Genomic DNA, 25,988 nt, shown 5'->3' with positions numbered 1-25,988 from the left:
ATTCTCCCAGTCGCCCCCAAGGGGCAGTGCTAAACATTTATTGGATTTCCAATGACCACTCTGGCCAAAAACAGCACAAGCAAGAGCGGGGGGGCGCGCGGGGGAGGGGGACCGCCCAGATTTTCCTACAACTCACAAACGCACTGGCCAGAGAAGCTACGGAGAACCAAAAGGCAAACCAGGCCAAAGATGGTGGGATAGGATTACCTTGTCTTTAGAACCATAAATATATTAAAATGTAACACATGGCTGTCGATCGCATAATTTACATTAAAATAAGGACAAAATGAGCCTTTTTTTAAAAAAAAAGAATCACTCCATCACACGCACATACACGACCCCATTAATAACTGCCCTCGTTACAGCTCTCACCTCAAGTTCAGTTTGCCTAGAATATCCCAATGGACCAGAAGGTGGAACTGGGATTATTGTACACACAATCCCCATCACTGTAGTGGACAAACCCGACCGTACCATCCACTTATCGCCATGGTTACATCCCCTGAACATCACTTAGATGCTTTTATGGAGGTAAACATACCACAGAGTCAAACACTCCCAGGGCAGGTACAGCACGGGGTTAGATACAGAGTAAAGCTCCCTCTACACTGTCCCATCAAACACTCCCAGGGCAGGTACAGGGTTAGATACAGAGTAAAGCTCCCTCTACACTGTCCCGTCAAACACTCCCAGGGCAGGTACAGGGTTAGATACAGAGTAAAGCTCCCTCTACACTGTCCCATCAAACACTCCCCGGGCAGGTACAGGGTTAGATACAGAGTAAAGCTCCCTCTACACTGTCCCATCAAACACTCCCAGGGCAGGTATAGGGTTAGATACAGAGTAAAGCTCCCTCTACACTGTCCCATCAAACACTCCCAGGGCAGGTACAGGGTTAGATACAGAGTAAAGCTCCCTCTACACTGTCCCATCAAACACTCCCAGGGCAGGTACAGGGTTAGATACAGAGTAAAGCTCCCTCTACACTGTCCCATCAAACACTCCCAGGGCAGGTACAGGGGGTTAGATACATAGTGAACTATGGGATGCTCTTAATTCTACCACTGGGTGCCTGAAATAGGAAAAGATTCAATTTCCAGCACCAACATCCCCCGTGTAAATTTGCACAAAATCCACCAAAAAAAAAACACAGCCCAACTCCCACCACCATCGAGAAGTCCACGGAGGCCTTAACAGCAAAAGTGCTCATTGGGCCTTCCCGATATTGGGGCTCTCTCTCTCCCCATTTGCCGCAAAGGGACAATGGAAACCAGTCGGTAAAAATAAAATCTTCAAAAGAAATTCACGAATAAACTGCAAACGAGTTTCCTCCGTTGATTCCCGCAACGATTTCCAGCAGGGTGGAACGCAAGCTGAGGAATCTGAGTGGCCCCATAATGCGTTGGACCAGGTTGAGAGAATGGTCTCAGTTGGACCAAATATCCGACCCACCGCCTGAATATTTGAGATCCAACGAAAGTGATCAGGTTGTATTTAAAGGCTGGCACATGAATGGAGAGTCAAATTCACCTCTTGCCCTGACCGTTTCAATTTAAGCTTTGCAGCCGCCATCTTGAGTGTACCAGCACTGGCTTTAAAAGTAGACGTCGACGGGGTTTTGTAGCTGCCATCTTGAGTGTACCAGCACTGATCCAGACTGTTGTGCAACAATGGCAGCCACCATCTTGAGTGTACCGGTGCTAACGTGCATCGGTGAGTCTGGAGCCACCATCTTCAGTGTACCAGCTCTAATATGAGTACCAGTGCCTCCGAAGCCACCATCTTGGGTGTACCAGCTCTAACATGAGTAGCAGTGCCTCCGAAGCCACCATCTTGTGAGTACCAGCTCTAATATGAGTACCAGTGCCTCCGAAGCCACCATCTTGGGTGTACCAGCTCTAACATGAGTAGCAGTGCCTCCGAAGCCACCATCTTGAGTGTACCAGCACCCAATTCACAGAGGCATCAGCCCTTGCACTCAAGAACTTCTAGAACCATCCGAATGGGGCCCAGATCTGGATTTATAAAACATGCGTCAAGTCTGGAAAAACTCACCATGGTAATTTGAGCTTCGTGTATTTTAAAAGCACACAAAATCGAGTTTCCTGTTTGAAAGCAGAAGAGGAACAATCTGAGGAGCTGACGAGGTTGTAATTTGAGTTGAGGTTGTATTGAGTTGGCATTGCGGGGGGGGCCAGGTGAGTTCAAAGTTCCAAGAACACCAATTTATTGCCCTTGAACCATCCTGGACGACAGAGGTTCCTTTAAAACTGACTGGTCCCCTCCACCGCAGTCAGAATCACTTCCATCCAGATCCTCAAAGCCACATCAGTCGGGGCTACCAAGTAGAAGAGGCGATCGTAGGTCTTCAAGCAGAACGTCAAAAGTGGGTTCGGACTCTGGATGGGGAGGGGACAAGAAACAGTGAGTGAAGCCAATTGGGTTTGTGTGCCCTGAACTAGGAGACGGTAACCAGGCCATATAGCAAATTTATTTAGAATAAACTGTACCCTTGTTAGAGGGTCTTCTTATGTACAATTGACTCAAAACAACAGCATTAAAATGTTAAAAGCAAAATACTGCAGGTGGGAATCTGAAATAAAAACAGAAAATGCCGGAAATACTCGGCAGCGTCTGCGGGGAGAGAGAAACAGTTAAACTTTCAGGCCGACGAGCTTTCGTCAGAACTGGAAGAAGTTGAAGATGAAACATTTTTTAAGCAAGGTCAGAGTCGGGGAAAATTGGGGGGGGGCTGGGGGAGGAAAGGGAAGAACGAAAAGGGAAGGTCCGCGATAAGGTCGGGGGGCAGGAGTGATTAAATGACAAGAGGGATGATGGTGCGAGACATGGGACAAGTGAAGAAACAAGAGATGGGGCTGGACGAGGCGTTAAAGGCAACAGCAGGACCATTACCAGCACCGGGCTCTACCAGAAAACGGGAGCAGTGGTTACGATCTGAAGTTATTGAAATCGGTGTCGAGTCCGGAAGGTTGTAAAGTGCCTAATTCGAAAGACGAGGTGCTGTTCCTCGAGCTTCTTTGGAGCAGAGTAAGAGGCCGAGGACAGAGAGGTCAGAGTGGGACGGGGAATTAAAATGGCAAGCGGCCGGCAGGTCAGGGGTCACACTTGCGGACTGAGCGGAGGGCGCTCGGCAAAGCGATCGGCCACTCTGCGTCTGGTCTCCCCGATGTAGAGGAGAGACCCCATCGTGAGCAGCGGATACTAAATTGAGAGAAGTACAAGTAAATCGCTGTTTCACCTGTTGAATGTTAGATATTTACAGACTTATTAAGTATAAACAAACACTTGATAGCCAGTATTGCAAAATTCTCATCCTCCTGTTCAAATCCTTCCGTGGCCTCCTCGTCCCCCCTCCCTATCTCTGTGTCACCTCCTCCAGCCCCTACGACCCTCCGAGATCTCTGCGCTCCCCCAATTCTGGCCCGATTTTAATCGCTCCACCATTGGCGGCCGTGCCTTCAGCCGCCTGGGCCCTGAGCTCTGGAATTCCCTCCCTAAACCTCTCCGCCTCTCTCTCTCCTCCTTTAAGACGCTCCTTAAAACCTACCTCTTCGACCGAGCTTTTGGTCACCTGTCCTGATATCTCCTTATGTGGCTCGGTGACAAATTTTTGTTTGGTTTTCACTCCTGTGAAGCCCCTCGGGACGTTTTACTACGTTAAAGGTGCTGTATTGTTCTTGTTATACATTCGACAAAAACCGTGCAGATTTTCGCTGGAGAATTCGAACACGGCACAGTTCTGAGCTCTGTACTTGATTGATCAGACCCTAAATCGAATTGTGTTTTAACAAGTTATTATTTCCCCTTGACCAGTGCAGCTCCTCCAAGTACCTCTCTCTCAGGCAAATGCTTAACTCCCAGGGGCCGCCTCTGCGGAATGAACGGAGAGGTTATCTGCCTGTCTGTGAGTCACTTCTGCCGAACTTACCGGCCAACTGACGCTCTGGAATCTCTCTGAATTAGGCTTTATTGTCTAAACTGACCATCGCTTTAAAGTCAATCTTAATCCAACGGTTCAGTGGCCGCTACATCTAAATTAATCTTACACGTATCGAAAATAAACCACGCCTGTCGTATGACTACACTTTAATTCTTCGAAACGGCCTTGAGTAATAGCGGTGGGAGCAGATTCAATAGTAACTTTCAAAAGGGGAATTGGATGAATAGTTGAAAAGGAAAAATTTGCAGGGCTACAGCAGGGGGGGAAAAGAGGGACTAATTGGGATAGCTCTTTCAAAGAGCCAGCACAGGCAGGATGGGCCAAATGGCCTCCTTCTGCGTTGCACCTACTGTGATTCCCTCTACCCGCTCTTCGTCCTCACTCGCGTTGACTCAGAGACTCAACGGGCCAACTCGGTCTTTCCCAGGACCGTTGAGCTCGTCCCTCCTTCCCTTCCCTTCCCGCCTCCAGGAAAATCCCAAATCTTGCCGTCTTCTAGCCCCCTCTCGATTTGCCTCCTCCAACCGTGCCCTCGCCCAACGCCCGGGCTGCCGAATTATCGTCGAAACGGACTCCCTCCCAATTAGGAAACAAAAAAGGACCAGAGCAGCCACAGCTTACCTTAGGGGCACTGCGTAAATGGTCAATGTAGACCTCCTCGATGGCCTGGAAGTAGATGACACCTTTGAGTTTCATCTCCTGCTTGTCTACAGATGGAAACCAAAGTCACTGTTGGCCATTACGACAACTTGCATTTATATAGCGCCTTTCACGTTATAAAACATCCCCGAGGCTCTTCACAGAAGCATAAATCAGACAAAATTTGGCACCGAGCCACATCAGGAGATATTAGGACAGGTGACCAAAAGCTTGGTCAAAGAGGTAGGTTTTAAGGAGCGTCTTAAAGGAGGAGAGAGAGAGACGGAGAGGTTTAGGGAGGGAATTCCAGAGCTCAGGGCCCAGGCAGCTGAAGGCACGGCCGCCAATGGTGGAGCGATGGGAATCGGGGGATGGACAAGAGGCCGGAATTGGAGGAGCGCAGAGATCTCGGAGGGTCGTAGGGGCTGGAGGAGGTTACAGAGATAGGGAGGGGGGGGGCGGGCGAGGAGGCCACGGAGGGGATTTGAACAGGAGGATGAGAATTTTAAAATCGAGGTGTTGTCAGACTGGGAGGTCAGCGAGCACCAGGGGGTGATGGGTGAACGGGACTCGGTGCGAGTTAGGATACGGGGGGGCAGCAGAGTTTTGGATGAGCTGGAGCTTACGGAGGGTGGGAGATGGGAGGCCGGTCAGGGAGAGCGCTGGAATAGTCGAGTCTGGAGGTAACAAAGGCAGGGATGAGGGTTTCAGCAGCAGACGGGGCGGAGGAATAGTTTGACATTGCAGAGTGAATGAGTCCAGATCCTACCCCTGGGTTGGGTTGTAGCAGCAGATTTCAAAACAGGACAAGTAGGGGCTTCAATATTCTTGGGTGTTTGGGGGAGTAGGAGGGGGGGAAAACTCAGCCAGGGTTCCGTCTCCTGGTTGGAATCCAGCAACTCCTGCGGGAAGGTGCGGGTGGACATCTGGCTGGGCTGCGATTACCCACAAGGTCGAATAACTCCATCTAAGTGGCGTCACCTCGGAGGCGTCAGCATAACTGGCCAGGGTCTCCTACCTCCATCTCTTCCCCCCCTCACCCCTCCTGCCGAAGCAGGGAGTCACTAGGGAACGGTCGGAGATTAAACATGTCGGGCGGAGACGAGGTCAGGCTCGAGTTGTGATGCCACTGTAGCGGAATAGCTAGTTGAGTGAGATTTCCGGGTAGGCAGCCATCACTTTTGGAATCGTGACCCAGGATAGACTTAACATCTTAAAAAAAAAGGGGCGGGCGGGGGAAAAGAGGAAACTCAACAGCCAATTTGTGCACAGCAAGATCCCACAAACAGCAATGTGATAAATGACCAGGTCATCTATGTTGCTTCATTGGTTGAGGGATAAACATTGGCCCCAGGACACCGGGGAGAACTCCCCCTGCTCTTCTTCGAAACAGCGGCCGTGGGATCTTTCACGTCCCAACTGAGAGGGGCAGACCGGGGGGGGCTCGGTTTAACGTCTCGTCCGAAAGACGGCACCTCCGACAGTGCGGCGCTCCCTCAGTACTGGCGCTGGGGGAGTGTCGGGCCTGGATTACGGGGCTCGAGTCTCCGGAGCGGGGGCTCGAACCCACGACCTTCTGACTCAGAGGCAAGAGAGAGAGAGAGAGAGAGAGAGAGACCCACAGAGCCAGGATGGTGGAACATTCTGGGTTGGTGTTGCCCCTCGACGCCCGGGCGTAGTCGGGGGCAGAGGTCGCTGGGGTCCGTACCTGCGAAGTACGCCAAACGCCGCTTGGCGCCATCGAACACAAACCATCTCTTCCTCCACGTCTTGATCCGGCCGCCCATTTTGGTGAGGTACCCGCGGCACACCTTGCCCGCCATTGCCAGGTGGCGGCAGCCCTCCACGCCGTGGCCGGAAGCTTCCACGTGGGAGCGCAGGTCAAAGGTCGGCTTGACGATCGGTGCCCGGCGAACGCAGAGGTTTTTCTGTGGAGAGAGAGAGATTGGTGAGAAAAACAAAATGGCCACTGGCCGCCCAAGAACACTCCGTGACCCCGCCCGTATCATTGGGATGAAATACGCCAGTCTCTTCCACCCTCCTTCCTTTTTGGGGGTGCGTGGGGGGGTTAGTTGGGGTACATTCCAGAGCTAGAGGTGACCCGTTCTTCATGCCTGGCTCCAGATGGCAATTTTTTTTTCTAAAACCAGGATATTCGACCACGGGGTGGGGAAAGGGAGAGCTTTTCGTGGCCCTGGCCCAAATCCTGATGCCCGCCCCCCCAACACGTACTTTCCAGCCGAGGGGAGCGGTCACTGGATAGTGTTCGTGAGCAGGAGCCCTGGACGATTTCCCCCCCATCCCTGGCACTGAGGCCAACTATAACACGTCTGCGGCCATGCTCACCGAGACCCACTAACTCAACACTTGGCGGGGGAGGCAGAGAAACTGTACAAATAAAAGAGGAATCACTCATATCTGATAAAACGATCCCCACAGAAAAGGTGACAGACTCCCTATTAACCAGTGATAATCTCTAACAGCATCGACTGGATATACTTTGCCCTTTCATTCCTGCAAGGTGCACAGACTGACTTCTTTAATTGTGTTATAATATTCTGGGGTTACGAGTTCAGTTGGTTTGTCAGAGACTGGTGTCAAGGGGGGAAAAATCTAGCCACTCAATTCAAATACAAACATCTTTTAGGATATGTGTATCAGAAACTGGTGTCGAGGGGGGGAAAATCAAGCCATTCAATTCAAATACAAACATCTTTTAGGATATGTGTATCAGAAACTGGTGTCGAGGGGGGGAAAAAAAATCAAGCCACTCAATTCAAATACAAACATCTTTTGGGATGTGAACAAAATGGGAGTTTATTACTAGTCTTTTTTAAAAAAAAATCTTGTTATTAATGCCAGTCATTTTTTTTACATTAATTCTCAGACTGTCTTTTCAAATGAGTGCCTCTCTCCTCCTTGAGAGGGTTACTTCTATCATAGTTATATAGAATTCGCAGCACAGAAACAGGCCATTCGGCCCAACTGGTCTATCCCGGTGTTTATGCTCCACACGAGCCTCCTCCCTCCCTACTTCATCTCACCCTCTCACCATATCCTTCGATTCCTTTCTCCCTCATGTGTTTATCCAGCTTCCCCTTAAATCCATCTACACTATTCACGTCAACTACTCCTTGTGGGAGCGAGTTCCACATTCTCACCACTCTCTGGGTAAAGAAGTTTCTCCTGAATTCCCGATTGGATTTATTAGTGACTATCTTATATTTATGGTCCTCTAGTTCTGGTCTCTCCCCACAAGTGAAACATCTTCTCTACGTCTACCCTATCGAAACCCTTTCATAATCTTAAAGACCTCTATCAGGTCACCCCTCAGCCTTCTCTTTTCTAGAGAAAGAGCCTGTTCAGCCTTTCCTGATAGTTATAACCTCTCAGTTCTGGTATCGTCCTGGTTAAGCACTGAAATTCCGATTAATTTATCATTATCTACCCCACGAATCTTAACTACTGTAAAAACACGCAATTTGCTTGTTCTTAAGAAATGGGTTTAGCAGCTCAAGAGTAAATTAACGTCTGCCGTAGTTTTAAGCTGTGCCTTCTTAAGACTAAGATTACACAAGGGCACGGGGGGGTACATCTAGTAGACGAACTAAACTGCAGTACATTCTCTTAATTCCCTTGGCGTTCCCTCGAGATAGTTGAGTGACCAGCAACACTATCTGGGGTTTAGGGGCTCATCGGAGACAAGCAAACTATCCAGAGTCACGATAGCCCAACGCCCAAAACGTACCTCATGCCGAACTGAGCATGCCGGGGTCTGGGGATCGGAAACCACAGACTCCCCATTCAACACCTTCTCTCCTCTCTGGGCCTCCTCCCGAGCTCTCCTCTGGGCCTCCTACAGGTAAACATGGTTTAAAAACAAACAGCGGCCAGTTCGGCGTCCCCGTGAAAGCAAAGACAGTTCGCGAAGCAGGAAAAGCAGGGAGGACGAGGCCGAGGTTCGGCAGGATAGACAACACCGAAAGACTGCTTAGGCAAGTGAGAATTACGGAGCGAAACAGGGCACGCAGGGCCGTGAGGCACAGGTAAGCAAGAGGCCCGTTCCTTCCGCGGGGGGGGGGAACAGCAGCGGCTCGTGACAACGGAGATGCAGCTCGAGGAGATTAGCTCCGCCGTCTGAAACAGCTCACCTCGTGTTGGTGGCGTGGAATCAGCCTGGTGGGTTAGTTTACGACCAGGAGATAAGGCCGGGGATACTTGCGTGCAGAACAAAGCAAGCAAATAGCGTAAAAGATGGGGTCATGCTCCCTCCCCGAAGCTTGGAGCTCAAGATGACAGTCAGAAGCCCATAGCTGCAGGCAGCCTACGGAGGTCAAGTCTGATCATCTTGGGCCTGTGAACCTGGTCGTATTACTTGCTTCTCAAGTTGAATTACTGTTGTGAGTCAATCTATTAAGTTTGGTTGTTAAATAACTACTCATGCCCGAATCACACCGAAGTTACTGGGTCACAGAGCCCACGGACTTGCATTTATAGGGCGCCCTTAAAGGGAGTAAAACGTCCCAAGGCGCTTCACAGGGACGTTAATCGGACAGAAATTTGGCGCCCGAGCCACTTAAGGAGGTGTTGGGACAGGTGACCAGAAGCTTGGTTGAAAGGGGGGGGTGGTGGGGTTTTAAGGAGGGTGAAGGCATGGCCGCCAATGGCGGGGCGAAGGGAGGGGACGTGGGAGAGTTCAGGGGTGTCGGGAGGGGGTCGTAGGGCTGGCGGTCGCAGAGATAGTGAGGCACGAGGCCAGCGAGCGACTTGGCGTTAATTTTCACAGCAATTAAACTATTGCCGACCGTCATTTTTCTTTATGACCAATAAAAGTGGCCATTTAAGGGTCGCACTGTGCCTGGGAGGAGGGAGGTCAGAGGTCATTAGGGGGAGGTCAAAGTTCCCCCTACGGTCCAACGGCGCCATCTGCTGGGCAACAGGGCGGTACTACAGCTTCACCCCCGACCTCATGCATTGGACTGTATTTAGGACCACTCGGAACAGAAGGAGGCCATTCAGCCCCTCGAGCCTGTTCCGCCATTCAGTTAGATCGCAGCTGATCTGTATCTTAACTCCATTTACCCGCCTTGGTTCTGTAACCCTTAATCCCCTCACCCAACAAAAATCTATCCATCTCAGTTTTGACATTTCCAATTGACCCCCGGCCTCAACAGCTTTTTGGGGGAGAGTTCCAGATTCCCACTCCCCTTTGTGTGAGGAAGTGCTTCCCGACATCACCCCTGAACGGCCTGGCTCTAATTTTAAGGTTCTGCCTCCTTGTTCTGGACTCCCCCCACCAGAGGAAATAGTTTCTCTCTATCGACCCTATCGAATCCTTTAATCATCTTAAACCCCTCGATTGGATCACCCCTTAATCTTCTACACTCGAGGGAATACAAGCCCAGTCTGTGCAACCTGTCCTCGTAATTTAACCCTTTTAGCCCCGGTAACGTTGCAGTCCTCCAGTCACAACACCCACCCACCCGAGCCCCCGACCCCGCGACAAACGTGTTGGACGCCAGCAATCCCGTCCGCCCCAAGAGTCCGGAGGTTCCAATCCTTACCCGGGCCTTGAGGAGCCGTTCCTTCTCTGCCATTGCTGCTCGTAGCTTCTTCTCCATCTCTGCCAGAGTGTGCAAGGAGCAGCCATTACTGCAAGAGTAGCAACAGGAATTAAATAGAGCGGACAGCACAGAAACAGGCCGTTCGGCCCAACTGGTCTATCCTGGTGTTTATGCTCCACACGAGCCTCCTCCCTCCCTACTCCATCTCACCCTATCACCATATCCTTCCATTCCTTTCTCCCTCATGTGTTTATCCAGCTTCCCCTTAAATCCATCTACACTATTCACCTCAACTACTCCTTGTGGGAGCGAGTTCCACATTCTCACCACTCTCTGGGTAAAGAAGTTTCTCCTGAATTCCCGATTGGATTTATTAGAGACTATCTTATATTTATGACCCCCTAGTTCTGGTCTCCCCCACAAGTGGAGACACCTTCTCTACGTCTAACCTATCGAACCCCTTCATAATTTTAAAGACCTCTATCAGGTCACCCCTCAGTCTTCTCTTTTCTAGAGAAAAGAGCCCCAGCATGTTCAGCCTTTCCTGATAGTTATAACCTCTCAGTTCTGGTATCATCCTTGTAAATATTTTTTGCACCTTCTCCAGTGCCTCTATATCCTTTTTATAATATGGAGACCAGAACTGTGCACAGTGCTCCAAGTGTGGTCTAACCAAGGTTCTATACAAGTTTAACATAACTTCTCTGCTTTTCAATTCTATCCCTCTAGAAATGAACCCCAGTGCTTGGTTTGCTTTTTCTATGTCCTTATTAACCTGCGTCGCTACTTTTAGTGATTTGTGTATCTGTACCCTCAGATCCCTCTGCTCCTCTACCCCCATTGAGACTCTTATTTTACAGAGGTACATGCAAGGGTAGAACAGTGGAGAGTCGGGAGGGAGGAACCAAATTAGGAAAAGTTCATCCAAAAGGGAACAAGGTTTGTCAAGTGGGTTGGACACTGGGATCTTGCAGATATTGAAAGGATACAGAAGAGGGCAACCAGATTAAGGTTTGGGGGGAGGATTCGATCATGAGGAACGTTCTCACTGGAAAGGAGAAGGACGAGAGGTGATGGGATTCCTCTCTTTAGGATTCATGTGACGGGATAGTGTAGAGGGAGCTTTACTCTGTATCTAACCCTGTACCTGCCCTGGGAGTGTTTGATGGGACAGTGTAGAGGGAGCTTTACTCTGTATCTAACCCCGTACCTGCCCTGGGAGTGTTTGATGGGACAATGTAGAGGGAGCTTTACTCTGTATCTAACCCGTGCTGTACCTGCCCTGGGAGTGTTTGATGGGACAGTGTAGAGGGAGCTTTACTCTGTATCTAACCCTGTACCTGACCCTGGGAGTGTTTGATGGGACAGTGTAGAGGGAGCTTTACTCTGTATCTAACCCTGTACCTGCCCTGGGAGTGTTTGACGGGACAGTGTAGAGGGAGCTTTACTCTGTATCTAACCCTGTACCTGCCCTGGGAGTGTTTGATGGGACAATGTAGAGGGAGCTTTACTCTGTATCTAACCCCGTACCTGCCCTGGGAGTGTTTGATGGGACAATGTAGAGGGAGCTTTACTCTGTATCTAACCCTGTACCTGCCCTGGGAGTGTTTGACGGGACAGTGTAGAGGGAGCTTTACTCTGTATCTAACCCTGTACCTGCCCTTGGAGTGTTTGATGGGACAGTGTAGAGGGAGCTTTACTTTGTATGTAACTTAGGAGGGCTGGATGCATTGTGTATAGATGTACCAGATGGAATAACTAAGCTTTAAAAATATACATCCACATATTCGTGCTCATATATGAGATTTCAAAAACTACAGAGAAGTCCTGAGCACTCGTATGGGGAATGTCCAGAGTGTGATAAACAACTTAAGACATTAGTGGGCCTGAACAACAAATGGTTGAACCTAACCTCACCACTAAATGGTCACCATTGACCAGAAACTTAACTGGACCAGCCACATAAATACTGTGGCTACGAGAGCAGGTCAGAGGCTGGGTATTCTGTGGCGAGTGACTCACCTCCTGACTCCCCAAAGCCTTTCCACCATCTACAAGGCACAAGTCAGGAGTGTGATGGAATACTCTCCACTTGCCTGGACGAGTGCAGCTCCAACAACACTCAAGAAGCTCGACACCATCCAGGACAAAGCAGCCCGCTTGATTGGCACCCCATCCACCACCCTAAACATTCACTCCCTTCACCACCGGCGCACAGTGGCTGCAGTGTGTACCATCCACAGGATGCACTGCAGCAACTCGCCAAGGCTTCTTCGACAGCACCTCCCAAACCCGCGACCTCTACCACCTAGAAGGACAAGAGCAGCAGGCACATGGGAACAACACCACCTGCACGTTCCCCTCCAAGTCACACACCATCCCGACTTGGAAATATATCGGCCGTTCCTTCATCGTCGCTGGGTCAAAATCCTGGAACTCCCTTCCTAACAGCACTGTGGGAGAATTTTCACCACACGGACTGCAGCGGTTCAAGAAGGCGGCTCACCACCACCTTCTCAAGGGGCAATTAGGGATGGGCAATAAATGCCGGCCTCACCAGCGACGCCCACATCCCACGAATGAATAAAACAGGCCAACGTGTCAACAGCAAACACACAGATGGTGTCCACATTTCTCCTACGTAATCAAACCAATGAAAGATGCAACACACTGGAGCGCCCGGGAAACTTCAATTTAGTTTTGCGGAGTCAAGAACACATGCTTGCGACCTCCTGCAGGAGCCCTAGGTACGTGAGTATAATCGGTACCTATCTCTCATACACTGCATGTAAGGGGGTGTGTTTTATTGACAAGATTTAATAACGAATATTAACCAGATGTTTCAGTGATTCCCAGTCCTCCAACTTGTGTGAAATTATATATGACAATAATCTATGACAACTCAATAAGGGCAGTAGGGATTATATGACAATATTGTGTCGGCCGACCCAGGGGGCAGAACCTGGGGCCAGGTGGGGTCCCACCAGACGATGGCGCGCATCTACCCCCTCATGGCCGAAACCACCTCAAGCTTTACCTGCGGAGGCCGGACGTCCCGGGCAGATCGGTGGGCGGGCGCTGGGGACAGGGCTGGTCGCCAGGAGCTGGACGTGTTCGGGGAGAGTCGCACAAGGCCCTCGGACGCTGCGTTCCAAAGCTGTGGCTACGTTGCAAGGCGAGGAGAGATAGGAGCTGCATCGGAGAGATGGCATGAACTGAAAACAGAAAGTCAACCCGTTTCAATCAGACAATAACAACCTGCATTTATATAGCGCCTTTAACGTAATAAATTGTCCCAAGGCGCTTCACAGGAGTGTTTATCAAACTAAAATTTGACACCGAGCCACATAAGGAGATATTAGGACAGGTGACCAAAAGCTTGGTCAAAGAGGGAGGTTTTAAGGAGCGTCTTAAAGGAGGAGAGAGAGAGGCGGAGAGGTTTAGGGAGGGAATTCCAGAGCTCAGGGCCCAGGCAGCTGAAGGCACGGCCGCCAATGGTGGAGCGATGGAAATCGAGGATGCGCAAGAGGCCGGAATTGGAGGAGCGCAGAGATCTCGGAGGGTCGTAGGGGCTGGAGGAGGTTACAGAGAAAGGGAGGGGGGGGGCGAGGAGGGATTTGAACACGAGGATGAGAATTTTAAATTCGAGGCGTTCCCGGACCGGGAGCCAGTGTAGGTCAGCGAGCACAGCGGGGTGATGGGTGAACGGGACTCGGTGTGAGTTAGGATACGGGGGCAGCAGAGTTTTGGATGAGCTGAGGGTGGGGGATGGGAGGCCGAGCAGGAGAGCGTTGGAATAATCGAGACTGGAGGTAACAAAGGCACAGATGAGGGTTTCAGCAGCAGATGAGCTGAGGCAGGGGCGGAGACGGGCGATATTACGGAGGTGGAAGTAGGCGGGCTTGATACAGAGTAAAGCTCCCTCTACACTGTCCCATCAAACACTCCCAGGGCAGGTACAGCACGGGTTAGATACAGAGTAAAGCTCCCTCTACACTGTCCCATCAAACACTCCCAGGGCAGGTACAGGGTTAGATACAGAGTAAAGCTCCCTCTACACTGTCCCATCAAACACTCCCAGGGCAGGTACAGCACGGGTTAGATACAGAGCTCAGGATTTTTGAGGGGTTCGTTCCCCTGCGGACTGTTCCTCCCCCTCCCCTCGTGTTGCGGTCTGGAGGCTCTCCGCCCAGTTTGGCAGCGTTACCTTTCTCGTGCAGAGACACCGGCCTCTCCATCTCCTTGCCCCCTCGATCTTCTTGTCGCCTTCGAGGCACAATCCCAGGCCCGTTCTCGCGGAGCAGGGGGTCCTGTCAAGGGAAACAGTGGAGTTGTCAGCCTGGTAAACACCGAGACGTGGGGGGAGCCAGGAGAAGGCAGACAGAGACGCAAGACACGAGTAAAAGAATAAAAGGTATTAGCCAACGGTCTCTGCTCTCGGATCCCTGATGGAAATAGCGTGGGTGATTGACAGGGCAGGGCGAGAGGAGAGCTCAGCCGCGCTGCCCCCCAGGTTCAAATAGCCCTGCTTGCACTCACACAGCACTGGACCACACAAGAGGTGTTCAAAATCATGAAGGGTTTTTGATAGAGTAAATAAGGAGAAACTGTTTCCAGTGGCAGGAGGGTCGGTGACCAGAGGACACAGATTTAAGATAATTGGCAAAAGAGCCAGAGGGGGAGATGAGGAGAATGTTTTTTACGCAGTGAGTTGTGATGATCTGGAATGCGCTGCCTGAAAGGGCGGTGGAAGCAGATTCAATAATAACTTTCAAAAGGGAATTGGATAAATACTTGAAAAGGAAAAGATTTGCAGGGCTACGGGGAAAGAGCAGGGGGGGGGAGTGGGACTAATTGGATAGCTCTTTCAAAGGGCCGGTACAGGCACGATGGGCCGAACGGTCTCCGTCTGTGCTGCACGATTCTACAAGGAGTATTGACTACCTGTGACTATCGTGGGTCAGCAGGGGGGGGGATAGGGGGAGGAGAGGGAGAGAACACCCACCGGCAGGGAGCTGTCGATTGCCGAGAAGTGGGTAGCGGACAGGACGCATGGCGCGGAGCTGGTCAGCTCTCCGTTCCCCTCGGCCGGAATCGTCCTCCTCCTCCGCCTCTTCAGAAACTGCAAAAACATAGACGGCGTCAAGTCTGCTGTCCACACACACGCACACCTCTCTTCCCCCTCTCCCGAGGGACCCACTCCCCACGGAAGGGGGAAACGAGCAGCCGCCCTCCGACGGCCGGGCGATCCGGGCCGGGCTATGCGACTGTGGTGGGCATCACACTGCCAAATTCCTCAGCCGCACACATTCCAGCATCAGTCACCGTCCTGTGATCAATAACCTGCATTTATATAGCACCTTTAACGTGGTAAAACGTCCCAAGGCGCTTCACAGGAACGATTATCAAACAAAATTTGACACCGAGCCACCTAAGGAGATATTAGGACAGGTGACCAAAAGCTTGGTCAAAGAGGGAGGTTTTAAGGAGCGTCTTAAAGGAGGAGAGAGAGAGGCGGAGAGGTTTAGGGAGGGAATTCCAGAGCTCGGGGCCCAGGCAGCTGAAGGCACGGCCGCCAATGGTGGAGCGATGGAAATCGGGGGATGGACAAGAGGCCGGAATTGGAGGAGCGCAGAGATCTCGGAGGGTCGTAGGAGGTTACAGAGACAGGGAGGGGCGAGGCCGTGGAGGGATTTGAACACAAGGATGAGAATTTTTAAAATCGAGGCGTTCCCGGACCGGGAGCTGATGTAGGTCAGCGAGCACAGGGGGGTGATGGGTGAACGGGACTTGGTGCGAGTTAGGATACAGTGGCGGGGGGGTGACAGCAATGTTTTGGATCAAGAGCAGGAACCCTGGCTGATTTCCCCGCTTGAGATCAGCCAGCCAGGGAGGGAAGGCACATCGTTCATCCCTCATCTCCAGAGACCGTCCCTCTAATCCAGAGGTGGAAACTCACTCCCGTTACCTCCACCGTCCGCTCTGCTCCATCGGGCAACGACCTGGAGCCCGTTCCCGTAGAATACAACGTCTCCAAACTGAACATATTTTCTTCCTCCTAAAGGATTACAAGAAAGAAAACAGCTCAATTGCGTCCTCCCTCCGGCTCCCACAGTAAAATCTACCTGCGGGACAGAACCGCTCAGATCAGGAGCAAGTCCTGACTGTGCCGTAACCTGATCTTAGTGGAGGCACCGGTCGTAGGTGCTGCCTTGTCAGAATGACAGTACCAAGTAGAATATCCACCTCAGGACGTCCCAAAGCGCTTTACAGCCAATGAAGTACCTTTTTTTGAAGTGTGGTCACTGTTGTAATGTAGGGAAACGCAGCAGCCAATTTGCGCACAGCAAGATCCCACAAACAGCGATGTGATAAATGACCAGAAATTGATGCTGCTTGAGGGATAAATATTGGCCCCAGGACTCCGAAACAGTGGAATCTCTTTACGTCCCACCCGAGAGGGGCAGAGAGCGCCTCGTTTTAACGTTTCATCCGAAAGTCGGCCCCTCCGACAGTGCGGCGCTCCCTCAGTGCCGACCCTCCGACAGTGCGGCGCTCCCTCAGTGCCGACCCTCCGACAGTGCGGCGCTCCCTCAGTACCGACCCTCCGACAGTGCGGCGCTCCCTCAGTACCGACCCTCCGACAGTGCGGCGCTCCCTCAGTACTGACCCTCCGACAGTGCGGCGCTCCCTCAGTGCCGACCCTCCGACAGTGCGGCGCTCCCTCAGTACTGACCCTCCGACAGTGCGGCGCTCCCTCAGTACTGACCCTCCGACAGCGCGGCGCTCCCTCAGTACCGACCCTCCGACAGTGCGGCGCTCCCTCAGTACTGACCCTCCGACAGCGCGGCGCTCCCTCAGTACTGACCCTCCGACAGTGCGGCGCTCCCTCAGTACTGACCCTCCCACAGTGCGGCGCTCCCTCAGTACTGACCCTCCCACAGTGCGGCGCTCCCTCAGTACTGACCCTCCGACAGTGCGGCGCTCCCTCAGTACTGACCCTCCGACAGTGCGGCGCTCCCTCAGTACTGACCCTCCGACAGCGCGGCGCTCCCTCAGTACCGACCCTCCGACAGTGCGGCGCTCCCTCAGTACTGACCCTCCGACAGCGCGGCGCTCCCTCAGTACTGGGCACCGGGGGAGTGTCGGCCTTGAATTATGGGGGCCCGCACCCACCACCTTCTAACTCAGAGGAGACAGACGGACAGCGAGACACGGCCGACACCTTAAAACGACAGACTCGACAAGATCGCTGCAGGCTCGAGGCTCCCAAACAAGACACAGAGAGAGATAAAGAACGTGGGTAATGCTGATCTGTCCGAGGCCAGCTCATGTAGCACAGACGCTGAATGGACCCTCCGTGGGGCTCAGGACCATAGCAGGTGCCCATTAATGCCACCGAGCCATCGGGCCGGGGGGGGGTGGGTTTAGCAGGATGCCTGTCGTGCAGTGCCTGGGTGCGGTGGGTCGAGGGTCAGGGGGTCCTCACCGTGCTGAGGACCTGGACAGCCTGATTCCAAGCCTCAGTCAGCCGTTCACTCCCGTTCCTGGCCTGCTCCTTTATCTGACCGATCTGCTCCTCCAGTTTTGCCACTCGATCCTGAAACAAAGCAAGGGACAGCATGGGAAGGAGGCCGTTCGGCCCATCGTGCCTGTGCCGGCTCTTTGAAAGGGCTGTCCAATTAGTCCCCACTCTCCTGCTTTGCAAATTTGTTCCCCTTCAAGTATTTATCCAGTTCCCCTTTTGAAAGTTATTATTGAATCTGCTTCCACCGCCCTTTCAGGCAGCGCATTCCAGATCAGAACAACTCGCTGCGTAAAAAACATTCTCCTCATCTCCCCCTCTGGTTCTTTTGCCAATTATCTTAAATCTGTGTCCTCTGGTTACCGACCCTCCTGCCACTGGAAACAGTTTCTCCTTATTTACTCTATCAAAACCCCTCATGATTTTGAACACCTCGATTAAATCTCCCCTTAACCTTCTCTGCTCTCAGGAGAACAATCCCAGCTTCTCCAGTCTCTCCACATAACTGAAGTCCCTCATCCCTGGGACCATTCTGGTAAATCTCCTCCGCACCCTCTCCAAGGCCTTGACATCCTTCCTAAAGTGCGGTGCCCAGAATTGGACACAATACTCCAGCTGGGGCCGAACCAAAGGTTTTAGCATAAACTTCCTTGCTTTTGTACTCTCTGCCTCTGCTTATAATGCCAAGGATCCCGTGTGCTTTTTGTTAATCAGGCTTATCGACTTGCCCTGCCACCTTGTCAAATACCTTCCTGCTGTGAGCTCGTTGCCTGCACTGCACCATCTCCAGTTTGAGAAACCTGCCCTCTGTCTCCCTCTCCTCCTCCAGGCTGCTCTCCTTCTCCAGGGACTGAAACTCCAGGTCCTCAAACATCTTCAGGGCCACTTCCAGGGCCTCGGCCTCCTGTGGAGAACAAGCCCGACAGGGTAGGGTTAATCACTCGAGCAATCAAATTCAAAAAGCATTGAGGTGATGTTAAACTTGTATCGAACCTTGGTTAGACCACACTTGGAGCACTGTGCACAGTTCTGGTCTCCATATACCTTGGTTAGACCACACTGGGAGCAGTGTGCACAGTTCTGGTCTCCATATACCTTGGTTAGACCACACTGGGAGCACTGTGCACAGTTCTGGTCTCCATATACCTTGGTTAGACCACACTTGGAGCACTGTGTACAGTTCTGGTCTCCATATACCTTGGTTAGACCACACTGGGAGCACTGTGCACAGTTCTGGTCTCCATATACCTTGGTTAGACCACACTGGGAGCACTGTGCACAGTTCTGGTCTCCATATACCTTGGTTAGACCACACTTGGAGCACCGTGCACAGTTCTGGTCTCCATATACCTTGGTTAGACCACACTGGGAGCACTGTGCACAGTTCTGGTCTCCATATACCTTGGTTAGACCACACTGGGAGCACTGTGCACAGTTCTGGTCTCCATATACCTTGGTTAGACCACACTTGGAGCACTGTGCACAGTTCTGGTCTCCGTATACCTTGGTTAGACCACACTTGGAGCACTGTGCACAGTTCTGGTCTCCATATACCTTGGTTAGACCACACTTGGAGCACTGGGCACAGTTCTGGTCTCCATATTAAAGAAAGGATACAGAGGCACTGGAGAAGGTGCAAAAAGATTGACTAGGATGACACCAGAACTGAGAAGTTATAACTATCAGGAAAGACTGAACAGGCTGGGGCTCTTTTCTCTAGAAAAGAGAAGGCTGAGGGGTGACCTGATCGAGGTCTTCAAGATTATGAAAGGGTTCGATAGGGTAGACGCAGAGAAGATGTTTCCACTTGTGGGGGAGACCAGAACTAGGGGGCCATAAATATAAGATAGTCACTAATAAATCCAATAGGGAATTCAGGAGAAACTTCTTTACCCAGAGAGTGGTGAGAATGTGGAACTCGCTCCCACAAGGAGTAGTTGAGGTGAATAGTGTAGATGGATTTAAGGGGAAGCTGGATAAACACATGAGGGAGAAAGGAATAGAAGGATATGGTGATAGGGTGAGATGAAGTAGGGAGGGAGGAGGCTCGTGTGGAGCATAAACACCGGGATAGACCAGTCGGGCCGAATGGCCTGTTTCTGTGCCGTACATTCGATGTAACTCTGCGATGACGTCCCCCAGCTTTAGATGGGGGAGGAGGGGAGATGGAGAGACAGTCTCCCGTCCCCTCGACGGTTTTAAAAGGAAGGCGCTCACCTCCTGCAGCCGTTCCCTCTGCTGCTCCTTGGCGCTTTCCGGCTGACGGTCAAACCAGCTCCGCGACGCTCGGACACGATTGCGAGCCTCCTCCAGTTTCTCTCGCTCCGTTTCCAGCTTGGCCTTTTCCTGCAACGCGGGTCATGGGGTTGGGGGGGGGGGGAATAAAACGAAACACCCTGAGCAGGGGGGGGGGGGGTTGAACTTTCACCTTTGCACCCCCTGCCCACTTTACACCCGGTGAAAGTCGGCCCCCACTGAACGCCAAACCGGCGGAGGGTGTGGGAGCGACCGGACACTAGGCCGCACCGCCCTCTCCCTGCTCCCCGATGGGAGATTCCACAGTTTGCCGCGCTGTGGAGGACTGTGCCACCTCCCATCTTCTCAGAGGGAAGGGGATGGCGTGAAATATTACTGACCCAGACTGTTAGCCAAGTTGTTGCCCACTTGGGATTCAAGAAGGACAAAAATCGGAAGATTCTCCTAACGGCGAGAGACTAGAAGCTGTGGAGGAGCAAAGGGTGCCCAGCTACACAAATCACAAAAAAACCTAGTGGGCAGGTACAGAAAGGCTAATGGGATGTTGGCCTTTATCTGGAGAGGGCTGGAATACATAGAGCAGGAAGGGGGATGCTTCAGCTGGACAGAGCTCTGGTTAGACCCCCATCTGGAGACACTGCGTTCAGTTCTGGGCACCGCACCTCAGGAAGGAGATATTGGCCTTGGAGGGGGTGCAGCGCAGATTCACCAGAATGATACCCGGGGCGAAAAGGGTTAAATTACGAGGACAGGTCGCACAGACTGGGCTTGTATTCCCTCGAGTGTAGAAGATTAAGGGGTGATCTAATCGAGGGGTTTAAGATGATTAAAGGATTCGATAGGGTCGATAGAGAGAAACTATTTCCTCTGGTGGGGGGAGTCCAGAACAAGGCGGCAGAACCTTAAAATTAGAGCCGGGCCATTCAGGGGTGATGTCGGGAAGCACTTCCTCACACAAAGGGGAGTGGGAATCTGGAACTCTCTCCCCCAAAAAGCTGTTGAGGCCGGGGGTCAATTGGAAATTTCGAAACTGAGATTGATCGATTTTTGTTGGGTGAGGGGATTAAGGGTTACAGAACCAAGGCGGGTAAATGGAGTTAAGCTCCTGATCAGCCATGATCCAATTGAATGGCGGAACAGGCTCGAGGGGCTGAATGGCATCCTCCTGTTCCCACGGCCCAATTAGCAGCAGGAATACTCTACAATTCACACTTTTCCAGTGGCCGACAAACGGTTCTGCCACTTTCAAGCAGGATTGTAAACACAGGAGGAGCAGTTTGTACAAAAGAGCCAATAATCATCCAAAATTGGGGTCATGTCGTCAAATAGCCTTTGGGGATCGCAATTCCTTAACCGGCCACCAGATGGCAATGCCGCAGTCCCTCCGCAGGCCACCAGATGGCGGTGCCTCACCATCAGTGCATTGGGACTGATCACAGAGTGAGGGTGGGAATGGGGGTTTAAACAGACAGAGACTCGGCTACAGAGAGGGACCAGGAGTGGGTGCGTTACTCACAGAACTGTTCAAAGCCACTCCCTCATTGAGCACTAACAGGAGCTGCTCAAAAAGCAGAAATCTAGGTCGTACAGCAACATGGCAAAAATATACCGTCCCCTTTAAATAAATATTTACAGGGGGAAAGACTCTCTACACAGCACGGGTTAGATACAGAGTAAAGCTCCCTCTACACTGTCCCATCAAACACTCCCAGGGCAGGTACAGGGTTAGATACAGAGTAAAGCTCCCTCTACACTGTCCCATCAAACACTCCCAGGGCAGGTACAGGGTTAGATACAGAGTAAAGCTCCCTCTACACTGTCCCATCAAACACTCCCAGGGCAGGTACAGGGTTAGATACAGAGTAAGGCTCCCTCTACACTGTCCCATCAAACACTCCCAGGGCAGGTACAGGGTTAGATACAGAGTAAAGCTCCCTCTGCACTGTCCCATCAAACACTCCCAGGGCAGGTACAGGGTTAGATACAGAGTAAAGCTCCCTCTACACTGTCCCATCAAACACTCCCAGGGGCAGGTACAGGGTTAGATACAGAGTAAAGCTCCCTCTACACTGTCCCATCAAACACTCCCAGGGCAGGTACAGGGTTAGATACAGAGTAAAGCTCCCTCTACACTGTCCCATCAAACACTCCCAGGGCAGGTACAGGGTTAGATACAGAGTAAAGCTCCCTCTACACTGTCCCATCAAACACTCCCAGGGCAGGTACAGGGTTAGATACAGAGTAAGGCTCCCTCTACACTGTCCCATCAAACACTCCCAGGGCAGGTACAGGGGGTTAGATACAGAGTAAAGCTCCCTCTACACTGTCCCATCAAACACTCCCAGGGCAGGTACAGCACGGGTTAGATACAGAGTAAAGCTCCCTCTACACTGTCCCATCAAACACTCCCAGGGCAGGTACAGGGGGTTAGATACAGAGTAAAGCTCCCTCTACACCGTCCCATCAAACACTCCCAGGGCAGGTAGAAACAGAACAAACAAAGAAAGCAGAGCTGAGGGAAAGTGACAATGACATGAAGACCAGGGATAAGTTCTCGGATCCTTCAGAACATTCCCACCTTGTCCTTCTCGGCCTGCAGGGCCTGGCTCAGGCCTGCGATTTTGGTACGAAGCTGCTCCATTGCCTGACGCTCCCTCTCCAGCAAATCTCGCTCTGCCCGCAGCTCGCCATGCACCAGGGCCAGCTCCATCTCCACCTGATGGGACAAGACGGTCACACTGAAGGAGGCCCTCGTGGCTGTGGGGTTCAACACAAGCTCGAGCCTCCCCCATCCTACCCGCACTCCTGCCGCCAGCTCCTGTGTGTCAGCCCAGGGCTGAGCGGGTCTCTCTCTCTCTCTCTCTCTCTGCCTGAGTCAGAAGGTCACAGGTTCGAGCCCCCACTCCAGAGGGCTCGACTGGACTCTGCCCTCAGGCAGGAGGCCGAGGAGCGCCGGCCCGTCGCTGGGGCCCCAGGGCTGGCGGAGGGAGTGCGCCGCGCTGTCGGATGGGGAGGTCGAGCTGTGTAGAACCCCACAGCCACGACGGGCCTCCTCTCAGTCGGGACGTAATGATCCCACCCACTAGGTGCGAGAAGGAGGCAGGGGGAGTTCTCCCGGTGTCCTGGGGCCGATATTTATCCCTCAACCAACATCACTAAAAAAACAGATGACCTGGTCATTTATCACGTTGCTGTTTGTGGGATCTTGCTGTGCGCAAATTGGCTGCCGCGTTTCCTACATTACAACAGGACGTCCCAAAGCGCCAATGAAGTATTTTCGAAGTGTAGTCAATGGTGTAATGGGGATTCAATCATTCTGTCCCGAGCCGCACCGAGCAGGAAGTGCCCACTGCTGCCTCCGAACAGGGCCATTAACTTAGACTGGGCTTGTATTCCCTCGAGTGTAGGAGATTAAGGGGTGATCTAATCGAGGGGTTTAAGACGATTAAAGGATTCGATAGGGCCGATAGAGAGAAACTATTTCCTCTGGTGGGGGGAGTCCAGAACAAGGGGGGCAGAACCTTAAAATTAGAGCCAGGCCGTTCAGGGGTGATGTCGGGAAGCACTTCCTCACACAAAGGGGAAGTGGGAATCTGGAACTCTCTCCCCCAAAAAGCTGTTGAGGCCGGGGGTCAATTGAAAATGTCAAAACTGAGATCGATAGATTTTTGTTGGGTGAGGGGATTAAGGGTTACAGAACCAAGGCGGGTAAATGGGGTTAAGATACAGATCAGCCGTGATCGAATTGAATGGCGGAACAGGCTCGAGGGGCTGAATGGCCTCCTCCTGTTCCTACCTGATGAAAATTCACGGCTTGCAAGGTAAAAATTCCCCATGGGTGCCCGCTAATGCCAACGCCCCCCTCCCTCAAAACACGGATACGAAGTGGGGGGGGAACGATTCCTGTCCCCTCGACCTTTACCTCCCGTTTCAGCTCCTCCTTCTGCCGCTCCAGGTCGGTCAGACGTTGAGATGCTGCCGTTATCCGGGCGACGATCCGGAGACGCTCGGCGTCCAGCCGTCTGGCGCCTGGACGGGCGAGTCCTGCAATACACAAGACGGGCACGGAGATAGAGAGGGGGTTGGTGGTGGTCAGCGCAGGTCCTGATACACAAAAAAAAAAACACACGCTGGAGCAACGCCGCCTCGAAACGCAAATGCAGAGCGGCCACACCCACCGTTACACAAGTCGGGCCCTTATAATCGGACAGTATACCGCACGCGTACACACCTGGCACGTGTACAGCACAGCGAGGGGCGCGGATACCCACCCCACTCCGCGTGCTCTCGGTGCTGTCGCCACCGCCGTCCTCCTTCGCGTCCTCGTCGTCCGTGCTCTCCGCGGAGAGGCCGCAGCTTCTGTCGGGGGCGGCGTCCGCCGCCGCCTCCCGGGCCGCGCTCTCCGTCGAAACGCCCTCGTCCGGCGGCCCCGGCCTCCGACGCACGTCCACCGCCAGGTCGATCATCCCACCGACGACCCGCCCCGCCGTAGCTCGCTCGGGCGGGGAGAGGGGCGTCACTCCGTCGGAGAACCTGCGAACGCGACACAGGGACGCTCAGCGGTAAACGCAATCCCAACACAGCGAAAGAAGGAACGTGCATTTCTATGGCGCCTTTCGCCACCACAGGTCGTCCCAGATCCCTCCACAGCCAACGAAACACTTTTTTGAAGTTTAGTCACTGTTGTGATGTAGGCAACGCGGCAGCCATTTTGTGCACAGCAAGATCCCACAAACAGCAATTTGTTTTCTTAAAAAATAATGGATAAATATCGGCCCCAGGACACCGGGGAGAACTCCCCCACTGCTCATGGCCCATGGGACCTTTTACGTCCCACCCGAGAGGGGCAGACGGAGGGGGGCGGGCCCTCGGTTTAACGTCTCATCCGAAAGACGGCACCTCCGGCAGTGCGGCGCTCCCTCAGGATTGGGCACCGGTGAGGGGTGTCGGCCCTGGATTACGGGGCTCGAGTCTCTGGGGTGGGGGCTCGATCCCAACACCTTCTGACTCAGGGACGAGAGAGAGAGAGAGAGAGACCCCCACTGAGCAGGGGGGGGCGGGAAGAGGGGGAGGAACATCGACAGACCCCAACTGGCCTCACGTGAAAGGGGTTTGCGTCTGAGCCGGACTGCGCCCGCAGAGCTGTCGCTGGGAAAGGTCGTAAACTGATATAGTGACTAACCTCGACGATGGTGTCCCAGCCTGATATTCTCGGTACTTCCTGCTTTGAGAAAAAGGAGGAACTTTCTGGAACATCGAGTAAATCTTCTCTTTATTTGCAAAACAAAACCAGCAGGGCTGGTTCCAGTCAGTCCCGCCCACCACACGATGGGGGCCCATATCTGTAAACAACATTTGTTTTGCAAATACACCATGCTCAGGTTTTCTGTACCCGTAGGTTTTGGCTCTTCTGCTGGAGTCATCGCACTCTTTTTACGGAGAGCAACTCTCAGGCAGAGGATATTCAACCAGGTGAGGGGAACGCTTCATCCCCCTCCCGTACCCTAACTCGGGCCGAGTCCCGGTCACCCATCACCCCACTGTGCTCGCTGACCTACATTGGCTCCCAGTCCGGGAACGCCTCGATTTTAAAATCCTCATCCTTGTGTTCAAATCTCTCCATGGCCTCCTCTCCCTTATCTCTGTGACCTCCTCCAGCCCTGCAGCCCTCCGAGATCTCTGCGCTCCTCCAATTCTGGCCTCTTACACAGCATTTACGGCACGGAAACAGGCCATTCGGCCCAACTGGGTCTATCCCGGTGTTTATGCTCCACACGAGCCTCCTCCCTCCCTACTCCATCTCACCCTATCAGCATATCCTTCTATTCCTTTCTCCCTCATGTGTTTATCCAGCTTCCCCTTAAATCCATCTACACTATTCACCTCAACCACTCCTTGTGGGAGCGAGTTCCACATTCTCACCACTCTCTGGGTAAAGAAGTTTCTCCTGAATTCCCGATTGGATTTATTAGTGACTATCTTATATTTATGGCCCCCTAGTTCTGGTCTCCCCCCACAAGTGGAGACATCTTCTCTCCATCTA

At 52.5% G+C, this 25,988-nt stretch overlaps 1 protein-coding gene across 7 annotated transcripts in view; it reads right to left on the bottom strand.

Annotated features, from left to right (window-relative positions):
• Positions 1-25,410, bottom strand: part of LOC137306213 (pleckstrin homology-like domain family B member 1) — a 29,403-nt gene extending 3,993 nt beyond the window's left edge. The window contains exons 1-16 of one of the 7 annotated variants that reach the window (XM_067975322.1): positions 25,128-25,266; positions 24,177-24,478; positions 23,868-23,989; positions 22,524-22,661; positions 19,907-20,035; positions 18,438-18,593; positions 17,654-17,764; positions 16,124-16,222; positions 15,170-15,286; positions 14,372-14,474; positions 13,202-13,379; positions 10,165-10,252; positions 8,349-8,456; positions 6,309-6,528; positions 4,583-4,668; positions 928-2,399 (exon numbers count right to left, since the gene is read on the bottom strand). In XM_067975322.1, coding sequence (XP_067831423.1) covers positions 2,265-2,399; positions 4,583-4,668; positions 6,309-6,528; positions 8,349-8,456; positions 10,165-10,252; positions 13,202-13,379; positions 14,372-14,474; positions 15,170-15,286; positions 16,124-16,222; positions 17,654-17,764; positions 18,438-18,593; positions 19,907-20,035; positions 22,524-22,661; positions 23,868-23,989; positions 24,177-24,478; positions 25,128-25,201 — 2,166 coding nt within the window. In that variant the 5' untranslated portion in view covers positions 25,202-25,266 and the 3' untranslated portion in view covers positions 928-2,264. Of the gene's footprint in view, positions 1-927; positions 2,400-4,582; positions 4,669-6,308; positions 6,529-8,348; positions 8,457-10,164; positions 10,253-13,201; positions 13,380-14,371; positions 14,475-15,169; positions 15,287-16,123; positions 16,223-17,653; positions 17,765-18,437; positions 18,594-19,906; positions 20,036-22,523; positions 22,662-23,867; positions 23,990-24,176; positions 24,479-25,127 lie in introns of those variants that run through there. The other 6 variants (XR_010958842.1, XM_067975317.1, XM_067975316.1 and 3 more) reach the window with 6 other exon arrangements.
• Between the last annotated feature and the right edge of the window lie 578 nt (positions 25,411-25,988).

Source organism: Heptranchias perlo, chromosome 42 (genome assembly GCF_035084215.1).
Source record: "Heptranchias perlo isolate sHepPer1 chromosome 42, sHepPer1.hap1, whole genome shotgun sequence".
Taxonomy (NCBI): Eukaryota; Metazoa; Chordata; class Chondrichthyes; order Hexanchiformes; family Hexanchidae; genus Heptranchias; species Heptranchias perlo.
Note: the sequence above shows the minus strand (reverse complement) of the source record. Positions and strands in the feature narration are given on the sequence as shown.